Source organism: Eubalaena glacialis, chromosome 5 (assembly GCF_028564815.1).
Source record: "Eubalaena glacialis isolate mEubGla1 chromosome 5, mEubGla1.1.hap2.+ XY, whole genome shotgun sequence".
Lineage (NCBI taxonomy): Eukaryota > Metazoa > Chordata > Mammalia > Artiodactyla > Balaenidae > Eubalaena > Eubalaena glacialis.
The window spans coordinates 91,407,333-91,431,625 of record NC_083720.1 but is presented as its reverse complement, the minus strand read 5'-3'; the positions used below and the strand labels follow the sequence as shown (position 1 = coordinate 91,431,625).

At 35.8% G+C, this 24,293-nt stretch overlaps 1 protein-coding gene across 1 annotated transcript in view; it reads left to right on the top strand.

Annotated features, from left to right (window-relative positions):
* Nucleotides 1–24,293, top strand: part of ADAMTS3 (ADAM metallopeptidase with thrombospondin type 1 motif 3) — a 288,657-nt gene that overhangs the window by 119,461 nt on the left and 144,903 nt on the right. Inside the window, exon 4 of the mRNA XM_061191451.1 lies at nt 18,812–18,968. Within this exon, the coding sequence (XP_061047434.1) occupies nt 18,812–18,968 (157 nt within the window). The remainder of the gene's footprint in view (nt 1–18,811; nt 18,969–24,293) is intronic.

Here is a 24,293-nt window from a genome sequence, read left to right as displayed (position 1 = left end):
GAACTGGTTTGCAGGGCAGAAATAGAGACACAGATGTAGAGAACAAACATACGGACACCAAGGGGGGAAAGCAGTAGGGGGTGGTGGTGGTGGTGTGATGAATTGGGTGATTGGGATTGACATGTATACACTGTTGTGTATAAAATGGATGACTAATAAGAAACTGCTGTATAAAAAAAAAATAAAATTAAATTTAAAAAAATAAATAAAACATGAATTCTTTTTCAAAAAAAAAAAAAAAGCAGGTAGGAGGATCCAACTGTCTTTAAGTCACCTAAAGAGATTTGCAAAAATGTAAAATTCTTCTCACTAAATTTTCTTTGTTTTGAAAATCATAGTTATTTTTCATAAAATGTATTATTTATATTACCATGTAATGGATTATTTTACTTTTAAATGAATTAATAAATATTTGATAAATTTTTGCTTTAATTTCTAATATAATAAATATGAAGAAACATAAATTAAATAAATGAAGGCTCTTTGGGAATCCTCAATAACTTTAAAGAGTATAAAAGGGTCCTGGTACCAAAAAGTTTGAGAAATACTGATTTAGAATTTTTCTACGTTAAAGAAGGAACTTTTATTTCTGAACAGTATCATGCATTGAGCTTTTCAGCAGGTTTGTTTATGGGACCACGAATTCTTGTCTTATTCCTCTTACCTCTCCATGTAGTCATGCTTCTTCCCTGTGCCCTTTACATGTAGAGTAAAGGAAGGTGCTGTCAGTTTACTCGGGCTTAATCTCACTGTAAATCACAATAGCTAAAACTCAACAGGAAGGAGAAAAAGCAACAACAACAACAGTTGTGGGAACTCAAAACTACGAAACAGTTCCATCAGACTAAACACCCATCCTATTTAATGGAAAGAATCTTATAAATAGTAAGGGTACTTCTGTTTCTCCAAAACTGCCTGTGTCTTGCCATTACTGCTATTAGTGTATGACCTATTATTGATATTTATGAATATAGATATACCACATGACTCCACCTAGCAGTTGTAAGACCAGAAAGGATTATTAGTTTCAGGCATACAGCAAAGTGATTCAGATATATATATATATATTTTTTAGATTCTTTCCCCATATAAGTTATTACAGAATATTGAATATAGTTCCCTGTGCTGTACAGTAGGTCCTTATTTGTTATCTATTTTATATATAGTACTGTGTATATGTTAATCCCAAACTCCTAGTTTATCCCCCTGCCCTTCCCCTTTTGGTAACCGTAAGTTTGTTTTTTTATGCAGAAAGGATTCTTGTTTCGTTGACTTTATGGGTCTGAATTATTAGTAGTGAAATAATGAAAGTCATGTGACTCTAGGAGAGCCCATCCTAGTATTACTTCTGTCGTTATGACCCCCTGGAGGACTGGTTCATAGTGGACAAATGTGGAGACGTGGCTGCGAGCGTTGGAACTGGTGAATGTTACTGATCACATAACCCCAGCAGAGTATATTCTGTGTCAACCTAAACACTTTTCAACCTAAACACTTATATGAGAGTGCTACATTGTGATAGGAATTGGATTATGATCATCACCATAAAATATCAACTAAGGGGGATACAGATCCATGGGTAAAAAATTACTGATCTGATAATCTTTGTGTTACAATGACTTTGTACAGACCTTTCTTTTATAAACATTTAGTTACTTTGAGAATATTTTAGGAAGTTGGTTGACAAATCCTTGATGTCAGATGGTTCTAGTGGTGTGGACTATCCATGGCATTTTGCTGTTTGCTAACTATTAGAGCTCAGCATTTTTCCATGGCAGTAAAAATGCATCAAGAACCTAATTTTAATGTGGCTGTGCCATAATTGATTTACTTAATTCCTATTTATTTTTTCCACTTGGCATGTGTAAATTTAAATTCCTAGAAGTGGAAATGCTGAGTCAACGGATATATGCCTTTTTGAGAATTTTGATTTACAATGTTAATTTATCCCCAGAAAGGCTGTAATAATTCATAATTCCATAGTAATATTTACGAATGTTTGTCTCTCCGTAACTTTGAAGACCTGGGGATTATCTTTCTTTCAAATCTTTGACAGTCGTAAGGACATTAATGGTGGCCACCTTAGAATTCTGCCTACCATAGGACCCAACCTCAGAGTATTTGATTTAGTCAGTCTACAGTGGAACTCCGGGATTTTCATTTCTTATAGGTCCGAGATCAGTGGAAAGAACATCAGGTTAGGAGTTGAAAGATACAGGTTCAAGTCCTAGTTTTGCCACTCACTATATGACGTTGGACATGTCATTTTCACTTCCCTGAGTCCTGGTTTTTAAATAGCACAAGGTGGCTTTAAAGACTGAATGAAAAAAAAAAAAAAAAGCTGAATGAGCAGATAAATGTGGAATGGGCTATATAAGTGTAAATTGACATTGTTATCTGTTATAATATCATGTAATTAGGATTAGGCCCCCAAAATTTAGATGCATAACTACCTTCTCCTGGGGGACAGAGGCTCCATTTTGTTTGCAGCATATGAATCTCAGGAAGCAGACCAACATCAGTCCAGTCTCTTTACTCTGTCTCAAGGGCCATTTGAAGATCAGGATGTGTGTAGGTTTGAAGCCGGAGGCTTGCCATTTGTATTTGATAGTATATATGGCCAAATGTCAGCTAGCTACTCTTTTACTGAGATTTTACCTACCTCACTTGTCCAGTTGATTGATGTGCTGGATAGTAATAGGAAGCAAGAGAGGCCAACCATTCTAAATAAATTATGGCTTTGTTGTTGAAAGAAACAATTTCTTTTCTAATCCCAGCTCACATCCCTTTGATATACACATACAGTTTGAAAAGAACAAAAGCATTAATCAGTGATTTTATATATATGTGTACTATTTAATCAAGGTTGCAACATTGAGATATATTTTAGCAACAGCATATAACTTTAATAAATTTTGTTATGGGGCGAGACCATGTTCGTGTGACACTGTATTTCACAGACCAAAGGTGCAGGAGGAAAGATTCATGAGGATTTAATAAAATGTGTGAAACACTAGACTGTGCAGATACACATTAGATCAACAAATGTAGCTATTTAAAATAACAAATGCTTTAGCCTCATATTTGTTATGACTGAGGTCAAGGCTAGGTTTGTAACAAGGTATAGCTTTTTTGACAGATATGCCTGCTTTTCTTGGAATAGTGCACATTAGCTAATGTTGCACCTCAGAACAAGAACGTTAGAAGAATTCCAAGATATGAGATGAGTGCTGCAGAGCAAGGGTAAATTTAGGGGGAAATAGAGGGAACTAGAAAATGTCATTATCCACAGAGCTTGATAATGGACATTTGTTGCTACTGAACTTCTAGCTAGAGAGATGGTTTAGCATTTTAATATGACTTGCAGGCAGGGTGTGGCTTTTGATCAGGAGCGGACATTAATGATCAGGGTCAGCTGTGGTTAAAGCTTGTTTTTTTTCATCATAAGATCATCAGGGAAAAAAAGTCAGTATATTTCAATACTGTAAACTGTTTTGGGCTGTTTCAGCCATTTGGCAGCTCTATAAATGGAGTAGGGTTTCATTGAAAGAATGAGAACTGAGAAATATATGTTCTTTGCTTTCCAGCTGAGGTGGATGCTGTTCCAATGTAGAACTAGTTTCTGGGCATTAATTTTGAGAATTGCTTCTTGTTACTTTACCCCTGAAAATATTGTAAATATTATAAATAAATATTCTGAAATACATAAAAAGCTTGGCATATACTTTCTTTTGGTGTGAGCTAAATATAATGATTATGTAGAAAATGTAAAAGGAAAATGCATCATTCATTGGTTATTTGTACCGTCAGTGTAAAATAAGGTGAATGGACTCAAGGTGATTTCCAAGATCACTCTCAGTTCTAAAGTGCTATCATTTTTACTAGTTCTTTTAAAGACCTAAGTATTATGCTCTTTATTCAAATTTTTAATGACGTAGAGAAGTATATCTGTCAGGGTCCTGGTAGGGAGAGGTGACATTCTTTAAAAAGATTTAACTAGAAGAATTTCATAAAGGGACTATTTAATGGGATGTGGACAAGGGTAAGGGAACTAACATGGGATGGTGAGGCACCCAGAGCCCATCAAGCATTGAATGTTGTTTTGTCCCAAGATCTCAAAGGGCAAGGCAGGGAAATGGTATTAAAGCTGGGGCCATGAAAGGGGGTATTTAAAGGGACTAGACACCACCACTCTCAGGTATACGGTGTGGTACGGAGGGGAAATAGAGACAAACACCTAACCTTCCTCTTCTCTCATCTACTGACATGGAGGATTTTATGGACCAGTCTAAGAAGTGGCATATATCACTTCCACCCACATTCCATTGACTAGTACTTTCTGACCAGAACAACTGACAGATTATGGTTAAGAAGCTGTCTTGGGCTTTCTTCTCATTTGTTGATAATTTATCCATAATTCCTCCTTCCTTTTTCTCTCATTATGACTTGCTCTTCATAGACTCTTTCTTGGTTAATATTCAGTACATACAGATCTTACAGATCTCTCCCATTTCTCCTTCCCCAAATATCTCTGTCCTTTTAGCCTGCTTTATTTTCTTTTTAATGCTTACCACTGTGTGAAAGTACATCATTTACTTACTTGTTTATTGTCTTCACTAGTATTTTAAGCTTTATTGGGTAGGACTTTGTCATATTCCTCCCTGTATCCCAGTTCCTGGAACTGTGGATGAGCCATTTTAGCCATTGTGCCATAGTCCTTTCTTCGCATTCTTATTTATGCCCGCTGGGTGTTCTTTGGCCTTGCTTTCGTTTCTCTCCTTACAACTTTTCCTTTGTTCTCTCTGGTTTGATTTAGGTTTTGCTTTATGGGTATTCTAGTTAGTCTAGTGAAAGAGGCTTCATTGATGGAACCAGAAACCATCCTACAGTCTTAACAGTTCACGTTCCATTTTTGAATTCCTTTATATGTTCTCAGGTTTCCATCTAATTTGTTGATGATGCCTCCCAAGTTCCTTTACTATTGTCCCCATTCAATTTCTGTTATAATCTCTTGCCTCATCTCAGGACTCACCTTCTGTTCCAGCCAGACTTTCCCTTGCATTCTTTTAACAGTTTTGGCTGTCACCAGACCTTCCCTCTCTTAGCTATATGACTTAGTCTAAACAGTTAAAAATAATATATAAGGATCAAATATTTGCTTTCATTCACTACATGCTTCTTCTACCTTAACTCTAATTCCATTCTTTGTTTTCCATTGTTATGTAACAAATCACCCAAACTTGGGTGTAAAACAACAGCTATTTTATTATGTTCTTGGATTTTTGTGTGGCAGGAATTCAGAGAGGGCAAGTATGAATGATCTGCCTTTGCTGCAGAATGTCTGGATCCTCATCTGGGAATGCTCAAAAGAATGGGAGTGATTTGAATGGCTGAGTGCTGGGACTATATTGCGATTTCTTCATTCACATGTCTGGTGACTAGGCTGAGTGATTCAAAGGCTCGGACTGTTACTAGGGTGCTGACGCATGGCCTCTTCATGTGGCTTGGGTCACTCACAGTATGGCAGCTGGATCCGAGAGGAAGCATCTAGAAAGAGAGTGCTCCATGAGACTGAGGCAGGAGTTTCAAGATTTCTTCCAAACTAGGCTCAGAAATCATGCAATGACACCTCCACCACATTTTTTTTCATTACAAGTGAATCACAAAAGCTGGCCTGGGTTCAAGGTGGTGGTGGGACAATTAAACTCTTCCTCTTGATGGGAGAGTGTCAAAGTCATACTGAGGAAAGCAATGTGGAATGAGAGACTGTGTTATAGGCCACCTTTAGGAAATAAAATCTACCACAGTTGACCTGTATCTAATTCATGGGATTTCCTCTGTTTAACTCAATGCGGTTGAAATGCCCAGAGGCCTTGTTACTCAAAGTGTCGTCCAAGGGCCAGAAGCATCCACATCACCTGGGAGATTTTTTGAAATATAGAATCTCAGACCACTGAGTCAGAATCTGTATTGACAAGATCTCCAGGTGATTCATTTTGAGAAACACTGGCCTTCGAGACATTGAACATGATGCCGGCTTGCCAATATCCACCTGATGGCAGAAAAATAGCAAGTGCTGAAAGAATAGTTGAATTGATCTAGATTGAATTCCTATTTGCAAGCAGAATTTCTGCACTTTAAATTGTACCTGTCATTACTAATTTTAATTCTATTAATGTTAATTATGATCTGGCTTATCTTTTTAGGAACAGTAAATATATCTTCAATATGTATCCTTAAAATGTAGTATAATGCACACTCCTAGCTATCATAATTATTAATCATTAATCTCCTTGACTCAAGAGGTTTTGGAATGTATATGTATTTTGGTATGTATTACAATGTTATAATGCTATTTTGAATAATTTCTAAGATCAAAACATTAGGTTCTTTTGGATTTTACATTCCCCTTAAACTATTTTTTAATTGTTGGAATTTATAAAGCTTTTTCTTTCCTGTGAAAGCTGACTGTTAGTAGATATCTATTTTCTACTAAATGAAAGAATATGATTTTTATTTTTCTTATAACTGTTAAGACAGCCTGACTCATTCTGCAAACTCTTAAAAAACCTGAGAAATGTATACATATTTTATTATATCTTTAGTGGATGACTATTATTTAGAGTTCGATTCATAGATTCCATTTACTCATGTTTTATTTAAATAGTCATCTTCTGAAAATTTGTTTTAGCATAAGGGAGTAAATATACCCAAATTCATTTTGATTGGCACATTATTTTCTAAGCAGTTTTTCTCAAACTATAATTTCCAGACTACCACTATTTGCAGCATTTAAAAAGAAGTGCTTGTTAATATTGCAGATTTCTGATCTCCATTCCGGTCCTTTTGAATCAGACTCTCTGGAGTTGAAACATGGAAAAATCTCTGAGGTTGGGACCTAATTTCTTTGTCACACTAAAGTTTGAGACCTACTTTATATTAATCTTAAAATCATATTTCAAGTTATTTGTCATGGGACTAAGCGGGTCTTGGGATATTGGCAGGCAATAGCTTTTCAAATACATCTTTCCTGGGGGCTCTACTATTGGATGAGAATTTAATTGGAAGTCATTTTAGTGATTAATCTAGTAAAACTCTTGTAATTTTTCAGATTATGAAACTGAGCGCCAAAGAACTTTTCAAAAGTCATAGTAGTTAGTAGCAAAGCTCTGATCAGAACCCACATCTTGTGTGAATCAAGCAAGATTCCTCCTTTGTGCTCTGTAAGCTAGGGTCACCTTATCCTTAAGCCTGGCAGTTAGGTATGTTAATGACAAGATCATAAAGGAAGTCCCGTACATTTAATCAGAAAGGATCTACTGGTTTTCTGAACTGATCGTGTTAATAAAATGAAGGTTCACAGTCTTTGATCCTATTAGTCATCTAATTTAAGTTTTTTCTTAGTGATTTTTTTTTTTGTATGTCCCTATAAACCTCATCCTGACTTGGGGAAATTACTAGATAAAATGGCTTTACATGAAAAGCTCAATATGACAAACCAAATCAGATACATTAGGGATGAATTATTCTATTTATGAAAAAGAACATAAGTTTTCTTTAAATGAATAAAGTATTTATATGCCATAAATTCCACAAATGTCAAACGCTTATGAAAATCATTTTACTAGAGATTTTTAAGACTTTCTGAAAATTAGGGTAGGGGAAGCCTCTCCCCCCATCCATCTTCAGATTCAGTCCCCTTCACACCCTCTTCCTCTTCTTCACTTTTATATCCCATCCTTTCCCTCTGTGATTGTACTGATACAAGCACAGTAGCTATGGGTGAGCCACAGTACACATGATTTCTTTTTGGGTTGTTCAGTCATTAAACTGACTTTTAAATTGCAAAAAGTCCTTAAGAGTGTTGCATAGTTTCAGTTTTTCGATTTTCCGCTTCCCTCTACAAAAGAAAATATCAACTGTATTTTCTGTACCTTAACATTTTGGGACATTTTACCTTTATAAATGTTTAGCAACAAATTTATCATGACTGTTGATGCACATTTGTATGAGGCACATATTATACTGGAGGTGGAGAAGGGCCTGGAGTGGATTTTTACTGTATAGTGAAAGGCACAAGGACTCCTCAGAAGTTCCTGTTCTGTCTCTCTGCCTCTCACTCATGTACATTCTCTCATTTTGCTGAATTTGGATCCTAAAGCTTGGTTGGACTAACTTCTCTTCTTTCATTTTTTTTCATTAAAAAATTTTTTTTTGCTGTTTTGTTCTTCTCTTATTGGCTGCTTTGATTCAGTTTTGTTGTTGTTTGTTGATATTGTTGTTTATTTGGTTTGCTTTATGTTTTACAAAGCAATGAGTGGAAATAAATAACAGAAGACATGCTGTTTTGGTTCACATAAGTCCTCTGCCAAGATTACTGAGGTTATATCTTGGGTGTGAGTATTTATTAATATAGATGGAATCCCTAGCTACATAAAATCAACACCCAAATTAGAAATAAATACAATTAATATTTATATTTTATATTGTACACCATAAATCATTAATAGAGTTATAAACTGCAAGATTTAGAGTTATGAACTGTTACACTTTGCTAAAAATGATAAAAATAATTTACCCTCAACTTTTTTAGGACAACTCAGATATTTGTGAAATATTGAATAATGCTAAGTAAACACTGTTAATACATTTAATCCTATAATTTACACATTTTCAGAAAAATATACTTTCTTGTTTCAAATTAAACCATAATGTCTTAGTTTTAGCTTGCAGTATACAGTCTTGTACTTTAACTCAACAAGTACCTACCTCCTTCAATGTGATAAAGATATGGGCCAGTTTATATGCATTCACACAGTAAAATATTGAAAACAGAAGGGAAAACAAGAGCAGGAAAACTAGTGTCCAAGAAAAGTTCAGTATCCACGGTTTCATGACCGTGAAGATTGTCTTAAGATTGTCTTTAAGATTGTCTTAAAGGTAAAATACAAATTTGACTTTGAGTTTTCTCACAGATATCGGTTAATTACATAATATGAAGTGCTTATAAAATAAAATTGAACCAGTTTTTCAGAAGAAGAAAAACTGTTCCTATTACTAAAATCTGAGAGATTTTTTCCCCTGGATTCTCACATAGCAAACAGAGTATGATATTGAGAGAGGTCTTCAACAACGAACATACTGCTATAAAGATAATGAGCTTCCTAGGACTCTTTTGTGTAATCTCCTTCATCATAGGGTGATGTTTTAGTGCTTTACATAGTTGAATGAAAACAGTTTTATTAGGGGCCCAAATAACAGCGGCCTGGCTGGATGGAGACAGGGCTGGTAATGGAGAGGAGAAAAAATAAAGCAATGAGGCTGGATATACAGAAAATTCTTTTGCCTTCAGGAAACCTTCCTAGAATTTTATTTCTTGCAACCTAGATTTTCATAAGAGTCAGTCAGCCGAGGGTTGGAGTTTATGCTGTATAACTAAGGAACTGAAATGGTGATGTCTAGTGTTCACTGGTTAAGGTTAGACCCATTTGCTTTAGCGATTAATTGAATCAAGATTAACGGAGTCAAGATTAGTTGAGTCAAATGGCATTTTTTTTTTTTTTTTTTTAAATTTAGGGCTCCAACTATAACACCTGCCTTGTGGAGGGCCTTTCACTACTTTCAAGGAAAAGATTCTGCAAATATATATGTAGTGTCATCAGTTCATCAGCAGAGGATTATGTTGAATGCTGCTGAGATTCAGAAGTCATCCAGAGGGATCATTGTTGAATGAAATGCCAGTCAAACCCCAAGATAAATATTGAATTTGATTACATTTATAGTTTAGTTCAGCTGACATCTTACTCAACATCTCTTACTTTCCAGACACTAGTACAGTTGACATAAATAATTATAATATAATATTGACAGTGATAAGTACCATAGAAATATGGATAAAATGCTGGGAGTCCAAAAAGGCTAAAAATTACTTTTGGCTTTGGAATAAGCGAAGGCTTTGTGGAAACTGGTAACATGGCTTGGGGGATTTTTTAGCTATTTCTTAATCTTCATAAACTTTATCCAAGTGCATCCCAAATAATAAGCTTCTTTATGTAAATAAATAGTCCTTTGGTTAACAAATACGGCTGTGTCACTTCTCCTCATTCTATTTTCCATCCTTTCTCAACTATGTTGCCTTCTCTAATGCCTTCTCTGTAGAAATTTGGGGGATGTCATTGAAATACTCCCTGAAATTCAGGAAAGATGTGGAAATCATATTCATATTCAATATAATAACATCTGTCCATTCTAATGATAAACTGGAACTAGGCAATGTGCTTTACTGACATAGTGATAGAATAAATGTTGGAGGAAGTAACACAGTGAAATGGTGATTCTCAAAATGTGTTTTTATGGACCTTAGTGAGCTAAGATGGAGTTGTTGTACCACTACAGTATATGATAGTATTTCTTGAATATTACATTTACATTTATTCTCTCTCACATGCATACACAACATTAATATAAAATTTTCTCAGTGTTCCTCTAGACATTTAAAACTAAACTAAGTTCAATTAAATTAGTTTAATTAAAACTTAAACTAGACATTTAAAACTTATTACTGCTTTTCTATGTTATGACCTAGTATAATATTGTAGCCAATTTAACACAAAATAATGGATATTCAGTTAGCTTCAGCTTCAATTATGTATCACATTATTTGATACATATTTCCTGGCATTCTGAAAAAAAGCTACCTTGCTGTCCTCTCCTTCCTTAATAGATTTGAGAATCATTGCAGTAAAACAACATTTAGGTGTCACAACTAAAAATAGAATGTTTCTATAGCATAAGGTTTTTAGAATATCTGGCCCAGAATTTTCAAAAAACCTTAGTAAATCTTTTGAAACTTTTAAAAATGTCTTTTATATTGATTTTCATTTTAAACCAAATTGAACACAATTTAGTCTTTTCTTAGTGACTGCTGTTTATTATTGTCGACATATAAAGACTAGAGTTTCACATTTGTGGTAGGGCTTTGTGGTTTACAAAGGGTGTTCATAGACATTATCTCATCTGAAACTCCTTGGACCCCACACCCATTACTCTTGTTTGCCATTTGCATTCTGATGAGGATTAGGAAACCATCTAACCTGGTTTAGTAGAATTGGATGTCAAATATGGCTGTAAGGACCTCTCCTAGTGAGTAAGGAGGGTGGCCTTTTTTGATAGCTGTTTCCATGCTCAGAAGCTATTTGGCTTAATTCTGGATTCTTGGCAGTGTTTGAGCTGAATGATGTAGCTGGAAGAGTTGACCAGATGAGAGGGAAATTATGCAGCTGACTTTTTAGCACAGATCACAGTTTTATAAATATCCCCTATAAATTGATGTCAAAGGGATTGTGTGAAGATTTAATTAAAATATAATAAAATATGTTTAATATAATGTGCTTAATGCTGTACTAAACAGAGTAAATATTTTAAAAATTAATCTGCTTTAAATTTTGGAAAATAGTTTGAGAAATACCATAAATATTTCCTATATTGTTACATGATATCACAGAATGGTAAATGTGGAGGACTTTGTGTCATAAAGGGAAATTTATGAAATATTGTCTTGGTACCATACATCAATTAAATACCATTAGAGATAGATAAGAAATGACTGCATCTGTTTAAACAGAATCCTTTATGACCATATATAATCTCGTGTGTGACATTTCTAAATATTTCTGTTATAATTTAAAAGTTGTAAATTTCTGGCAGCATTGTAAATAATACCAATGCTTAGAATGTCATAGTCTGAGACTTTTTTATTGTACACATATTGGGTTTTATTCTTTTAAGTCACTCCATTGTATCTTGTGATATAAAATTGTGAGGACCTGAGAGCAGGAGTGTGAGTTATTAAATATTAGGGTATGACAATGCATGGTCTTTGAGCTTCCAAAAATGTTTGTTGAATGCACGACTACCTAAATGAATATCTTAGTGGATAAAAGAGCCTTTACTACTTAACTATTAGTATTGATGATTTTTTGCATGGGTCAGTCTTGTCTGAAAGCACAAGTACCATTTTTTTTCCTTTAATTGAAGTATAGCTGATTTACAATATTGTGTTAGTCTCAGGTGTACAGCAAAGTGATTCAGTTATATATTTATTTTTAAATTATATTTCATAATAGGTTATTACAAGATATTGAATATAATTCCCTGTGCTATACAGTAAATCCTTGTTACTTATCTATTTTCATATAGTAGTTTGTTTCTGTTTGTATCCATACTCCTAATTTGCCCCTCATTTCCTCCTTCTCCCCTTTGGTAACCATAAGTCTATTTTCTATGTCTATGAGTCAGTTTCTGTTTTGTATATAGATTCATTTGTCTTATTTTTTATATTCCACATATAAGTGATATCATACAGCATTTGTCTTTCCCTGTCTGACTTATTTCACTAAGCGTAGTATTCTCTAGGTCCATCCACATTGCTGCAAATGCCAGTGTTTCATTCTTTTTTGTGGCTGAGTAATATTCCATCATATATATATACACAGACACACACACATATATACATACCTACACAGCCCATCCTTTTAAGCCAGTCATCTGTTGATGGGCATTTAGGTTGTAAAATAAACACAAGAGTACTTTTTAAATAGTCACTCCATTTTTGGTAGCTACAGAGGGAGAAAAATCAATATGGTGGGGTGGGAAAAGCAGTGGAAGAATCTATCTACAATGTCTCTGAATAGCCTAGGATCTGAAATATATTGATGTGTGGCTTTATCACCTGCTCTTTCCATAATTCACTGTAATATCTCCTCAACTCCCACTGTACTCTAATTAGACACTTTTGTTTGTCTAGTTTTCTTCTCACAGTCCTCATTCTTTGTGTCATCTTCACTGCAGTTACTTTTACTTTGATGAAACTCTCTCCTATTTTGATGCCTATAACACTCTACTCTGTTTTCCTCCCATATGTCTTGCCATTCTTTTTCAGTTTCCTTCTAAGATGTTTTTTATTTCAACTTGGCCATTTCTTACATTAATTTCCTCTCCCACCCTCCCTCAAATATTAGGCACCTGCTTTGAGCCAGGCACTGTTCTGGGCCCTGGGATACAGTAGTGAATTTGACAAAGTCTGTGCTTGATAAAGTTTATGTTCCAAAAGGGTGACAGACAATCATGTAGGTAATGCCTTGAAAAGAAAAAGTCTAGGATAGAGAGGGGAGGGGAAGCTAATTTATGTAGGTGGGGATAGTGTAGGTGAGGCTGGGGACCATGTGGCTAGAGCAGAAACAGCAAGGTGTAAAGCATTAGGAGAAGCCAGAAAAATAAGCAGTGTCAGGCCATGTAGGGCCTGGTAGGCCATGGTTCCGAGTTCAGATCTTAGGAATTTCCTATACAGTAATATTCTAAGGTTCTGTGAGCATTTCCCAAGATTTGCTATTGGCCTTCCCTCAAATCTCTTTATGAACTTTTCTTATTCATTTTTTTCCCCCAACAGTTTTAGCTATTGCCTCTGAGAATATGTATCCCATTTCCAATATATTTATGGCTATGGCAATTTTTCTGAATAACAATTCTGCGTCTCTCCACTGCATGCTGGGCATTTTCACCCCTACCCCAAGTGAACATGCTTAATAAGCTAATCTTCTTCCTGCCGTTCCAGTTAGCTTTCCCTTGTAGCTTTCTGTTTCTGTGAACAAAAGCATTAATTTCCTAGTCACTCAACTTCAAAATTTAGGAGTCATCTTGGATTGCATCTTCTTCTCTTCCTTTTCTTCTCATTTTGTCATTCCACAAATATTTATTGAGCATCTAGTTTGTGCCAGGCACTGTTTTAGGCACTTGGGATACAGAGTGAACAGAACAGACTGAAAATAATTCCTGACCAGCAGGATAGTGGTGGGAGATTGAGAATGAACAATGAACATGATAAATGATTAGGTTATTTAGTATGTTAGAAGCAGTGAGTGTAATGGAAAAGATGAGCAGGGTAAGAGGGCTTGGGGTGCTGGGTGGGGGAAGCAGGTGGGTGATCAGGGTGTGCTTCACTTAGTCAAGGACTAAAGGAGGTGAAAGAGTTAGGCATGTGGAATTCTGGGGGAAGAAGATTCCAGGAAAGGAAAGTGCAAGTGGAAAGTGCCTTTCCAGTGCAAAGGTCTTAATGAGGGCACGTGCCTGGGGTGTCAGGGATCACCAAGGAGTCCACTGTGGCTAAAGTGGAACCAGCAAGGGCAAGAGTAAAGAGATGAGGCCCAGGAGGTGGTGGTGTTGAGAGTGGCCGTCCTAAGAACTTTGACTATTAATCTGCGCGGAAGGGGCGCCCTTGGAAGGTTTTGAGCAGAGGAGTTTACATTTTAACAGGCGACCAAGTATTTATTTTTTCCTGTTCTCACTCTTGAATTCATTCCTTTTTCCTTTCTCTTTCCCCTTTTCTGTTCACATTGCCACTTGTGCCACCTGAACTTTGATTTTAGCCCCGTGCTTGCTTGTTTCCTAGTTCTTTCTTCCATCTGGAACTTAATCGTCAGACAAATCTTTAAACACCACTTCGTTTTAGTCCGTCTGATCAACCTTAGTTGTTGTTCTCCATTCGACAAATTAAAATTCAGACACGAGGTGACACAAGGCCTCCATAACCTTGTTTCCCAGAACTGCCCTGCACAGACTCTGCTCTGAATCAACGGGTTACCCACTGCCCTCAAGCATGTCTTGGGCTTTCGCACTTCATAAGCTTTGCTCAAGCCTGAGCTGTCTCGCTTCTAATGCCTCCTCTCACATCGCCAGTACGGCAATCCTTCCACCTTTTGAAGACCACCATAAGTCTCTAAAAGTTCTTCATCCCCTCCCTTTTACCATTCATTTATGTCATTTTTCATCAAAAAATGTATTGAAGACATATTTTGTGCAGCCATTGTGCTGGTGCTGAAGGAGACAAAGGTGAATTAAGAGTTACAAGTCTGCCCCAGGAGCTGACACTGCCACAGGGGAGACAGAGAATCATAAAGTTAACATTTAGGTAAAACAACCTGGCATGTGTGTTAAGGGCCGTGAGAGAAAACACATTGCTCTGAGTCAGAATGAACGGCTAAGATGGATCCTAATTTCGACAGGGGTACTTAATCTACATGGGGGTGAGGAAGTCAGAAAATCATTTCTAAGGAAGCAACATTTAAGCTGAGACCTGGTGAATAAAAAATAGCCAGCTAAGGGAAGTGTGGAATGGTAGGAGAGGAGCCTTCTAAGTAGAACCAACAGCATTGCAAAAACCTGAGGCTATAAAGAGCTTGGGAATATCAAAAGAAAAACAACACTGAACAAAGGCCCCAAAGGCTGGGGCAGAGTCAGTATGGGAGAGTGGCAGTGCTTGGGGTTCCTAGGCAGGGCTGGATGATGCAGGCCTTGAAAGCCATGGTGAGGAGTGTGGTTTTAGGTGCAATGAGAAACAACTGAAGTGTTTCCAGCAAAGGAGTGACATGATCTTATTTGAGGTTGAGATTGCCATCTGCTCATCAAAAAACGTTTGTCTTTTCTCGCTGGGCATACAGCCAGATTCCATTTCCTGACACTCTTTGCAGTTGGCTGTGAGCCAGCCATGTGACTGTATACTACCCATGGAAGTAAGTGGTAGTGGTGAGTACCAGGGCCAGCTCATAAAAATCTCCCATGGGTGCTTCCTCCTGCTGTTTCCCTTTCTGACTGGGCAGCTTGTATTGAAATGGCTGAGCCACCATCTGCCTCGACCCCTGCATGGCTGTGTGGAGCGGAGCCCCCTCCCGGCTGACCTAGAACTGTTCTGAGCTTTTATATGAGCAAGAAAGGAGCACCTGATGTTTTGAGCCATTACATAGTCAGTCCATTTGTCACCACATTCTAGTTTGCCTAAAATAATACGATAATTTGAAAAAGCAATTTTGGCTGCTATGCTATGTGAAAATGTGAGACAGTGTGAACAACATCAGTGGCCAAAGTGAAATTCCCATGGGCACTAGGGAGATTTCAGTTGAAATAGATTTTAGATAATTTTAGATGGAGAATCAACAGCTCCTATTGACAGTTTGCTTGTGTAGCAGGCTTGGGAAAAGAATCTCACTTGATTTGACTTTCAACTGCCATCTCACTTACTTTCTAGACTTTTCATAACATACCTCACTGAATACCTTTAGGCATATATTTTATTTATTTGACTAGATTGCCCTCAACTGAAGGGTAAATGAACCATGTCTTTGAGAATTTTTAATTTTACTATGGTATCTAGTACAGTGCTTTAGATAAGGTTTTTTTTTTCCATTAAACTTTGCTTAAATTGATGAATGAAAGGGTAGGCTCTCAGATTTCCTGTTCATGGAATTATTGGTGGTCATGCGACCCAGCTTTTGCCTTTCCATTGATATTGCCCCAACCTGGTTTAGACTTTCAATTGCCTTCTAAGGGGGAGGGTTAGCTGTGTTAAATTTTACCTGTGATCTAGTGGAGAAGTAACATCATGGGCCCTGAGATTTGAGTGTTTGCAATGGAAGGTATGTAGAAATGTTTTTTAATGGCATGTGGGTTAATCCTTACTGCTTTTCCCCATGACTTTCAAGTGTCCTCAGTAACCATTGCCCATTGTTCAGAGATTGCTGGCTGCTTCAGTGACCCTGTTTCCACCCAGGATTAGGCACTCATCTGGGAGAATCATTACGATCTATGGAAAGTCTCACAATAGGAGGCAATTTCTGTAATCCAAATAAGCAATGATGAGGTCTGTAACTAAGGATGTGGCAGTGGAAATAGAAAGATGGGAAAAGAATGTAAGAGACTTTACAGAACACTGTGACTGAATGGATCTGGGGCAAAGAAAAGACTGCAATGAAGATGAATACTGATAAACTTCAATCTGTAAACTTAGGTATACATCAACAGACCTGTGTTTCCATGACAAAGCCAGTTAACACTGCCTCCCACCAGCAGATGGCGTTAGTAATGAGGCTGGACATTTCAGCCTTAGGCGTGGTACAGTTAACTTGTTATATGTTTACTGTGTTTGTGCTTAGCTTGAATCTGTTTTATGAACATTATTAACCCATCCATGCCTGAGCAAGGCAAAAAAGTGATGTTGAAATTACTGGTAAAACGAGATTTAAGAATATGACACTAATGCTAAAGAGATTTAAATGACAATTGAAAAGCATGAGAAAGATGTTGGAAGTTGTATTGTAGAGGAGATGAATCCATTGACAGGAGGAACAACTCTGAAGGGTAAAGATCTAATCAGGCCACTTGTGAAAACACTGCATTGTGTAGTACAAGAGTAGGGGAAAAGTAATTGATCAGATGAGAAAATAACTCCAAGTATTGGAGTTGTGTCTGGAAGATCAGCATTGCTACCGAATGCCCACTAGCTCAATGTTCTTTGTAATGAAGGCTAGAAGTTTGTTCAAGAGGATAAAAACTAAACACTGTGAAAGAGCTGTAGTGATCTTTCCTTGTAAGACAAGGTGTAAATACAAAGGCTGTTTGTATGAGCACAACATCTAGGTGGATGTAGAAATGGCATATGGAGACACCATAGCTTCTAAGAATTCTCTATGAGGCTTACACAGGCAAAGGAGGGGATAGAGCGTATCTAGTGGGAGGAAACAGAATTGGAAAGGGGTGACAGATTTGACTACAACAGAAAAGCCATAGTCATAGGCATATTTGCTGAAAACGAATGCTATTTGACAAGGTTTTACCTACCTTTCATGTCTGTGCTGCTTGACATGGAGGGGTGGAGCCATTAGACCAACGGGTAGAAGGGGTGGGAACCATTCCCCCCAGCCTTGCCTATAGTCCATAAGAGCCAGTGACCTCATATTTGAAAATATAGAATAAGGGCCTCAGAAGAAAAATATGACTTAGATCTGATAAATATTTTCAAAATAATTACAATTCCACACTACCACATTATTTCTTCAACTTTGTTTTCAAATAAATGTACTGCTGTTCAAATTAATACTCCATATTAGTGTATGACCTTTACAGTAGGAATAGGAACTATAACTATTTGACTGTAATGTGGACTCGATACTTAAGGAAGAATAAATTTCAGACAAAACCATCATTTCTCTTCAGCTATAGTATTGAATAGTATAGTCCTGATGTTTTCTAAATAAACCAAAGATGAAACCGTGTCAGAAAGAAACACTAGAGAGGTGGAAGGAAGTAATTGAATGTAAGATAAACTTTTCATGCAAAAGGATGAAACTTGAGAAGGAAAAAATTATGTAAAATCATGAAATTAGATTAACATGGGACAAATATGAGCTAGTTCTTCAAATTAATAAATATTAGAAATGTGGGGTTTCCACTGAAACTTAGGCTAACTAAGGACAGAAATAACTTGATGTAGTGAGTGCCCCATGGAACTCATTCCTCTCATACCATAGTGATATGGCAGGAAGATGTAAATGAGTTACAGAAGATGTGGATACTTGACATGCATGGACAGAAGCTGCACAATGGGTTATTATGGGAAATCAGAGATGTTTCTTGAATTTATGTGCCCAGAAGATTTTTTTAGAGATAAGATACTGAGTAGAATATATAAATGTACTTCTTTTAGTCTGATAAAATATATAGATGGTATGATTTCCTTATTCTTACCCTATATAAAGCTCTTATTCTACCTTGTATGAATTTTTTATTCCTACCATAGATGAATTTCTGTCTTATATGAATAATTGATATTTATCGTAGCTTAACCATTTTACATTTATAACCAAAAGTGGAAAGAAAACCCATTAGTTTTCAAAAATTGTATTCTTGCCATTTAAAAACCTACTTGTGAGCTAAAGACGATAGATATTTCTTTTAACATTAACACATTTTATGTTTTCTCTAGGCTGGAATGATAAAAGGTGATAATGATGAGTATTTCATTGAACCCTTGGAAAGAGGTAAGCAGATGGAGGAAGAAAAGGGAAGGATTCATGTTGTCTACAAGAGATCAGCAGTAGAACGGGCTCCCATAGATATGTCCCAAGACTTCCACTACAGAGGTAGGCATCTTTGATAATAATTAACTGTGATTCTAAGATATATTGAAGTCAACTCTCCCATCAATTAAGAGAATGTGACTGTCATGTGCTCTTATATAAAATGTGGAGGTAGCAAACTAAGTTTATGTTTATAAATCATGAAATATGGCTTGCCTGTTTTTAAATGCATAAGAGGAATATATGTTACAGGTATTATTTTATTTCAGGGCATTATTGTATCCCCCAATTTGTTATTTATGACTTCTTTTAAATTTTCACATTAAAATGATCTTTTCTCTAGCTTGTGTTAAAATTTGAAAATATTTGTGTCTTCCAGAAGTATCTAAATTATGCATTATTAATATTACTTTAAAACTTTTAAAATGAGATATATTGACATGGCAAAGAATTATATTTTGTTTTAAGTCCAGCTGATAGATACATTTGAAAATAAGAATGCTATCTGACTTTGTCTATTTTGCAAAACTTTTTACAATATGGAAGAGACAATGAGTTGAATGATTCTGTCGAATTTTATTTTAAGGTAGGCTGAACCACTAAAGTCAAGTGAATTATGGCACATGAAAGTTTTCTATTTTGGTTTTAATGAGATCTGAAAGTAACTTTGTATTAAAGAGATGTTTTTATAAGTTGGGTATAGAAGTTCCCTTTATGGAGAAGAAAGGAACTATGGGAATCCATGTTTTTTTAACCAGATCTCAAAAAGTCTGTACAGTTGACCCTTGAACAACGTTGGGGTTGGGGTGTCAATCCTCCTTGCACTGGAAAATCCGTGTATTATTTATAGTCTTCCCGCCGTATATGCGTGTCCTCAGCATCAGAGTTTCCACCTCCGCAGAGTCAACCAATGCTGGATTCAGCTAACCGAGAATCAGCGGATCATGTAGTACTGTAGTATTTACTTTAGAAAAAATCCACATATAAGTGGACCAAGGCAGTTCAAACCCCTGTGGTTCAAGGGTCAACTGTATTTTCTTTTGCCAGGCCAACTTTCTGAATTGAAGGCAATGGAAATTTCCCCTAGGGAAATGTCAGGGATACAGATAATCTTCTTAATTTAGCAGCCATCTGTCTTCTAGATTAATGATGTCTTTTGAGAGTTGTTACCTAGTTATTAGTCTGATTTAAGGGAAGCCACCGGCTTCCCTTAATATGTTATATTAATTGGAATAGTACAATTTAAAGTACATTTTAAATTAACATGGTCTGACAGTGTTTTGAGAAATTTCTGGTTTGAAACAACAGGTCTGTATTAATAGATGCAGTACTATGAAATGTGTGCCTATCCCAGAGGGTCACTGTGGTGTAATAGAAAGAGGATACACTTTGCAGTTAGATAGACATGTGTGAGCAATAGCTCTACAATATCAAGTTGTTAGATTAGTAGTTAATGTTTTTCAACCTCAGTTTCTTTATCTGTGAATAGAAAACAAAAATATATCGTGCAAAAAAAAATTTAAAAAAAATATAGTGCAATTGTAATAAGTATTAGAACTAATATATGCAGATTGCTGAATGTAGCCCTCAGCAATAATAGTTGCCTAATCAATGTTAGCTGTTGTTATTAATTATTGATATTAATTACCTTCTGCAAAAGATTTACATGTTGAGTTTTGTTAAAGTTGAATAGTTAGACATTGCTTGCCCTCGTGTTGTGAATACATTACCATTAATTCTCATTTATAAGTATTTTCATGTTTTAAAAATGTTATTCTAAATCAGAATATTGGGTATGTCAAAGGATAGATAGTAGGATACAGTACTTTTTCTGTAGTCTTGGTTGTTATATATTAACAATATCTAATATCTCTTGAGGCAACAGTCAAACATATTTTAGAAAACCATAGCCCACGTGTATGGAATGGTCTTGGAGGACTGGAAACCAGATTAGTGTCTATGACTCTTATCCTGTTTGCTCCATCTGTCACACTACAGTTTCACCAAACTGTACCCTATTGCTCCATTTCAGTCCCTGAAGATATCTGTATCTATAAATATCAGCCCATGGTACTTTCCAATAGTCTGATATTTATAGAGGAGGAGAGATTATTTTTTTTCTTGAAATCAGAAAATTGCAAGAAATATTATGTGTAATACCTATTGCATTTTTAGATGCTAGATTAGGAGAAATAAGTTAGGAGTCAAGGTATATACGTTTAAAAGAATTGGATGTAATTAAGATATTTTGGGACATTATTTTAGGAAATTATTAAAAATATAAATTCCAGTAGCATCAGTATCAATATACTCAGATTATATGAGGAAATTTTAAGAATGCAGACTCTGAAGACTGTTTGAGTTTTTCAGTTGCAAATAGAAGATTACTTTATGGTAGAAGTAGGTCACAACCTAGAGTAATATATATTGGAAAGGTTTTCAACAGTCACGGGTCAAAGCAAAATGGGTTCCTTTGTTAACTCTCAGTTATCTTAAAACTGGAACCAAAATAGAACCATTCAGTTCTCTTAGAATATTCTGTGATAAACCTTAGTATGAGCTTAACAATTTTAATTTTCTTATTTATACAGTTCTGATTGAACTGAGTTGCTGGTGATATCAATTTACCTCCTTTTGAGAGTCTTAAAATGTAACTATATATTTTAAAAGTGTAAATATCCTCCTACCTTAAATAGAGATTCAAATTTAGAACTCGAAGTACCATACTATAAAGTTTAAATTCTTCTTTTAACTTCTTGGTTATAGGACTGAGAGCCAAGCTTTTTCATGGCCTAAATAGTTTCCAAGTGAAAATTAAGAATTTATTTGTATAATTTTTTCCATCATTCTAAAATGTAAAATTAAACAGATTCCAGGATTAGAAAGGTATATTGATTTATAAATGAAAACTGTAGTACCATATAAAATAGTGCTTTTCTGGATCAGTATAGGATGTTATTTTAGGAGACATGAGGTCTCTCTTGAATGAGTTATAAGAAGAGGAATAAAATACATAAGACTTTGTTAGAAAGAGATGTATTTGAGGGCCATGGGCTTCATAAATTTCTCTAACAGAAAGTCAGGAGGAGTTTTAATCATAAGCAAGGCACTTCTATCAGTAGGGTCCCTGTAAGTAAATACTCTGCTGTTATAATATCTTACGGAAAAACCCAAATGAACTTTTTGGCCAACCCAATGTTTTGCTAGTTGTCACACTGATTGCCTGGCCACATTTCTTGCTTTGTCATTTTATCAACTCAGAACTGCCATTCATTTGAGGTCTGTAATTTGTTGCAAGTGTTCTAAATTAAAACAAATTATTACCTGAACTAGGTGAGTAGTAGTGAGAAGGAGAGAAGGAGCCAAATTGGGTTGAGATTGAAGTAAAACTGATGGGGTTATTCGATAGAGTAGATGGGGGGGAGAGAGAGAGAGAGATCAAGGATGACTCAGAATCCTAATCTGGAAGACTAGAGAATTCTCTTTCCAGAATTCAGGTATTTCAAATGAGAAGTAGAAATAGGCTTGATGAAGGATGACAAGTGGCTATACTTTTGGATATATTATGTTCAAGGATCCATTGGGATAGTAAGTGAACTAAAAAAACTCATAGTGTATTTTCATAATCATGTCCCAGAGTCATTGCATGAGTGTCTTTATATACCTGTTGTAGTAGGGATGCGTAGAGGTTATCTTGGGAGTCAGGTGGCAGATATTGGCTCATGGATGCTTAGAATGTCTCTGCTTGCCTTCAACTCTCTCATTCCAAAATCTGTATCAGTGAGAATCAGAAAATGAACACTGCACAGGTTTGGGAGCCCATGAAAGATGTTTGCTACCTATCACTATAGGAGAGAAAACATTATGTCCTTAAAAAAACAACAAAGTAAAAATAAGACAAAAATTATGCTTCTACCATACTCAAGAGCCCTAAGTTATTCCACTTGACTAAATGCAAACCTGTATTTTGATTCCTTATCTTTAAGAATATTTATCTAGTTTTCCAATAAAAGTCGCAGCTTTGAACCTGTTGAGACAATATATTATATGGTACAATTCAACAACAACAACAACAAAAACCCTCAACCATTCCCAAATATGGCACAGATTTTCTTTCCTTGACCCTTAAGGAATTTATATTGTTTTTGAAATGAGGAAAAATATGAATAGTGTTTAAAAATATATTGAACTTGTAAAATCATAAATAGAGCACTCTGCTCTAGAATTACTCTTTTAAGAATAACACGTAAAGCAGTTTTACATTTGGCAATATAAATAATCTCTTCCAGTGCAGAACTGGCAGGTATTCACAACACATAGCGCAGCCAGGTTCTGGCAAAGAATACCATCCTTTTCATTAACAACAAATATAAACCTGGCATGCTTATGATAAAGAAATTTGTCTACTTCATCTTAGGGGAGAGTTGAATTTACTTCTTTTTCTGATTTCTGCTTTGGGAGTATGGAGATCACATTCATTTTTGGCATCTTTAGTTTGTACAAAATTATTTTATATTTTACTGATTTGAAATTTTATTTGGTAACGACATGGCTAATAAACTATCAAAGGGTCATAAAGTTCACCTCCACTGTTTAAATCAGTCATCAGTCTAAACTCAGATAAAAAACAAAATGTACTTCTGATCATCTCTTAAGAATGTCTCCATTGTCATCAATAAGAAGTTTGCTTTAGGCAGTCTATTTTCTGGCGGGGGAGGGGGACTGTACTTGTATGACATCATTCAGCTTTTCATATTTTTTTCTTAATCCCTGGGCCCTTAGGCTTCTCCCCGCAAATTACAAACTATTCATTCATCAGCAGCTTTGTATTAAAGTAATTTTTGTAATTACTTCCTACCAGTGGGAAACAAGGAATAGTAAGCCTTTATCTCCTGGCTTCCTTTCAGGATTTTCATTTTCCTGCATGAACCCAAGTGCTTGTGTTGCTGGTGTGGTTGTCATGGCGCTGTGAAGGAGTGTCTTTGTCCCAGGTGGGAAACATGTACAAGTCAGAAATGATTTGGGAGTTGCTCCTGGTTGCCAGGGAATGAAACTATGAAACAAGAACTAGAATAATGGGAAGACTATTCCTTATTTTAGAGACACTAGGAACTTCCTAGGCACAGAGCCCTTCCTTGATCTGTAGGCACATGAGTAGGTGCTATAGTCCTTTGTATTTGGAAGTTCTCATGACTTATACCCTAAGCAAAGAGAAACATTGGTGGACAATGTAACCCACCAAAAGAAAAAAAAATCAAACGTGAAAAATTAATTTTAGCAGATGTTTTCTTATTAAATGAAGCAAGACACATAATATTACTAAATCATTAAGGTCTGTCAATAGCAAACAACATTCTTTTAGGTAGATGTTAAATGATAAATTTTTCA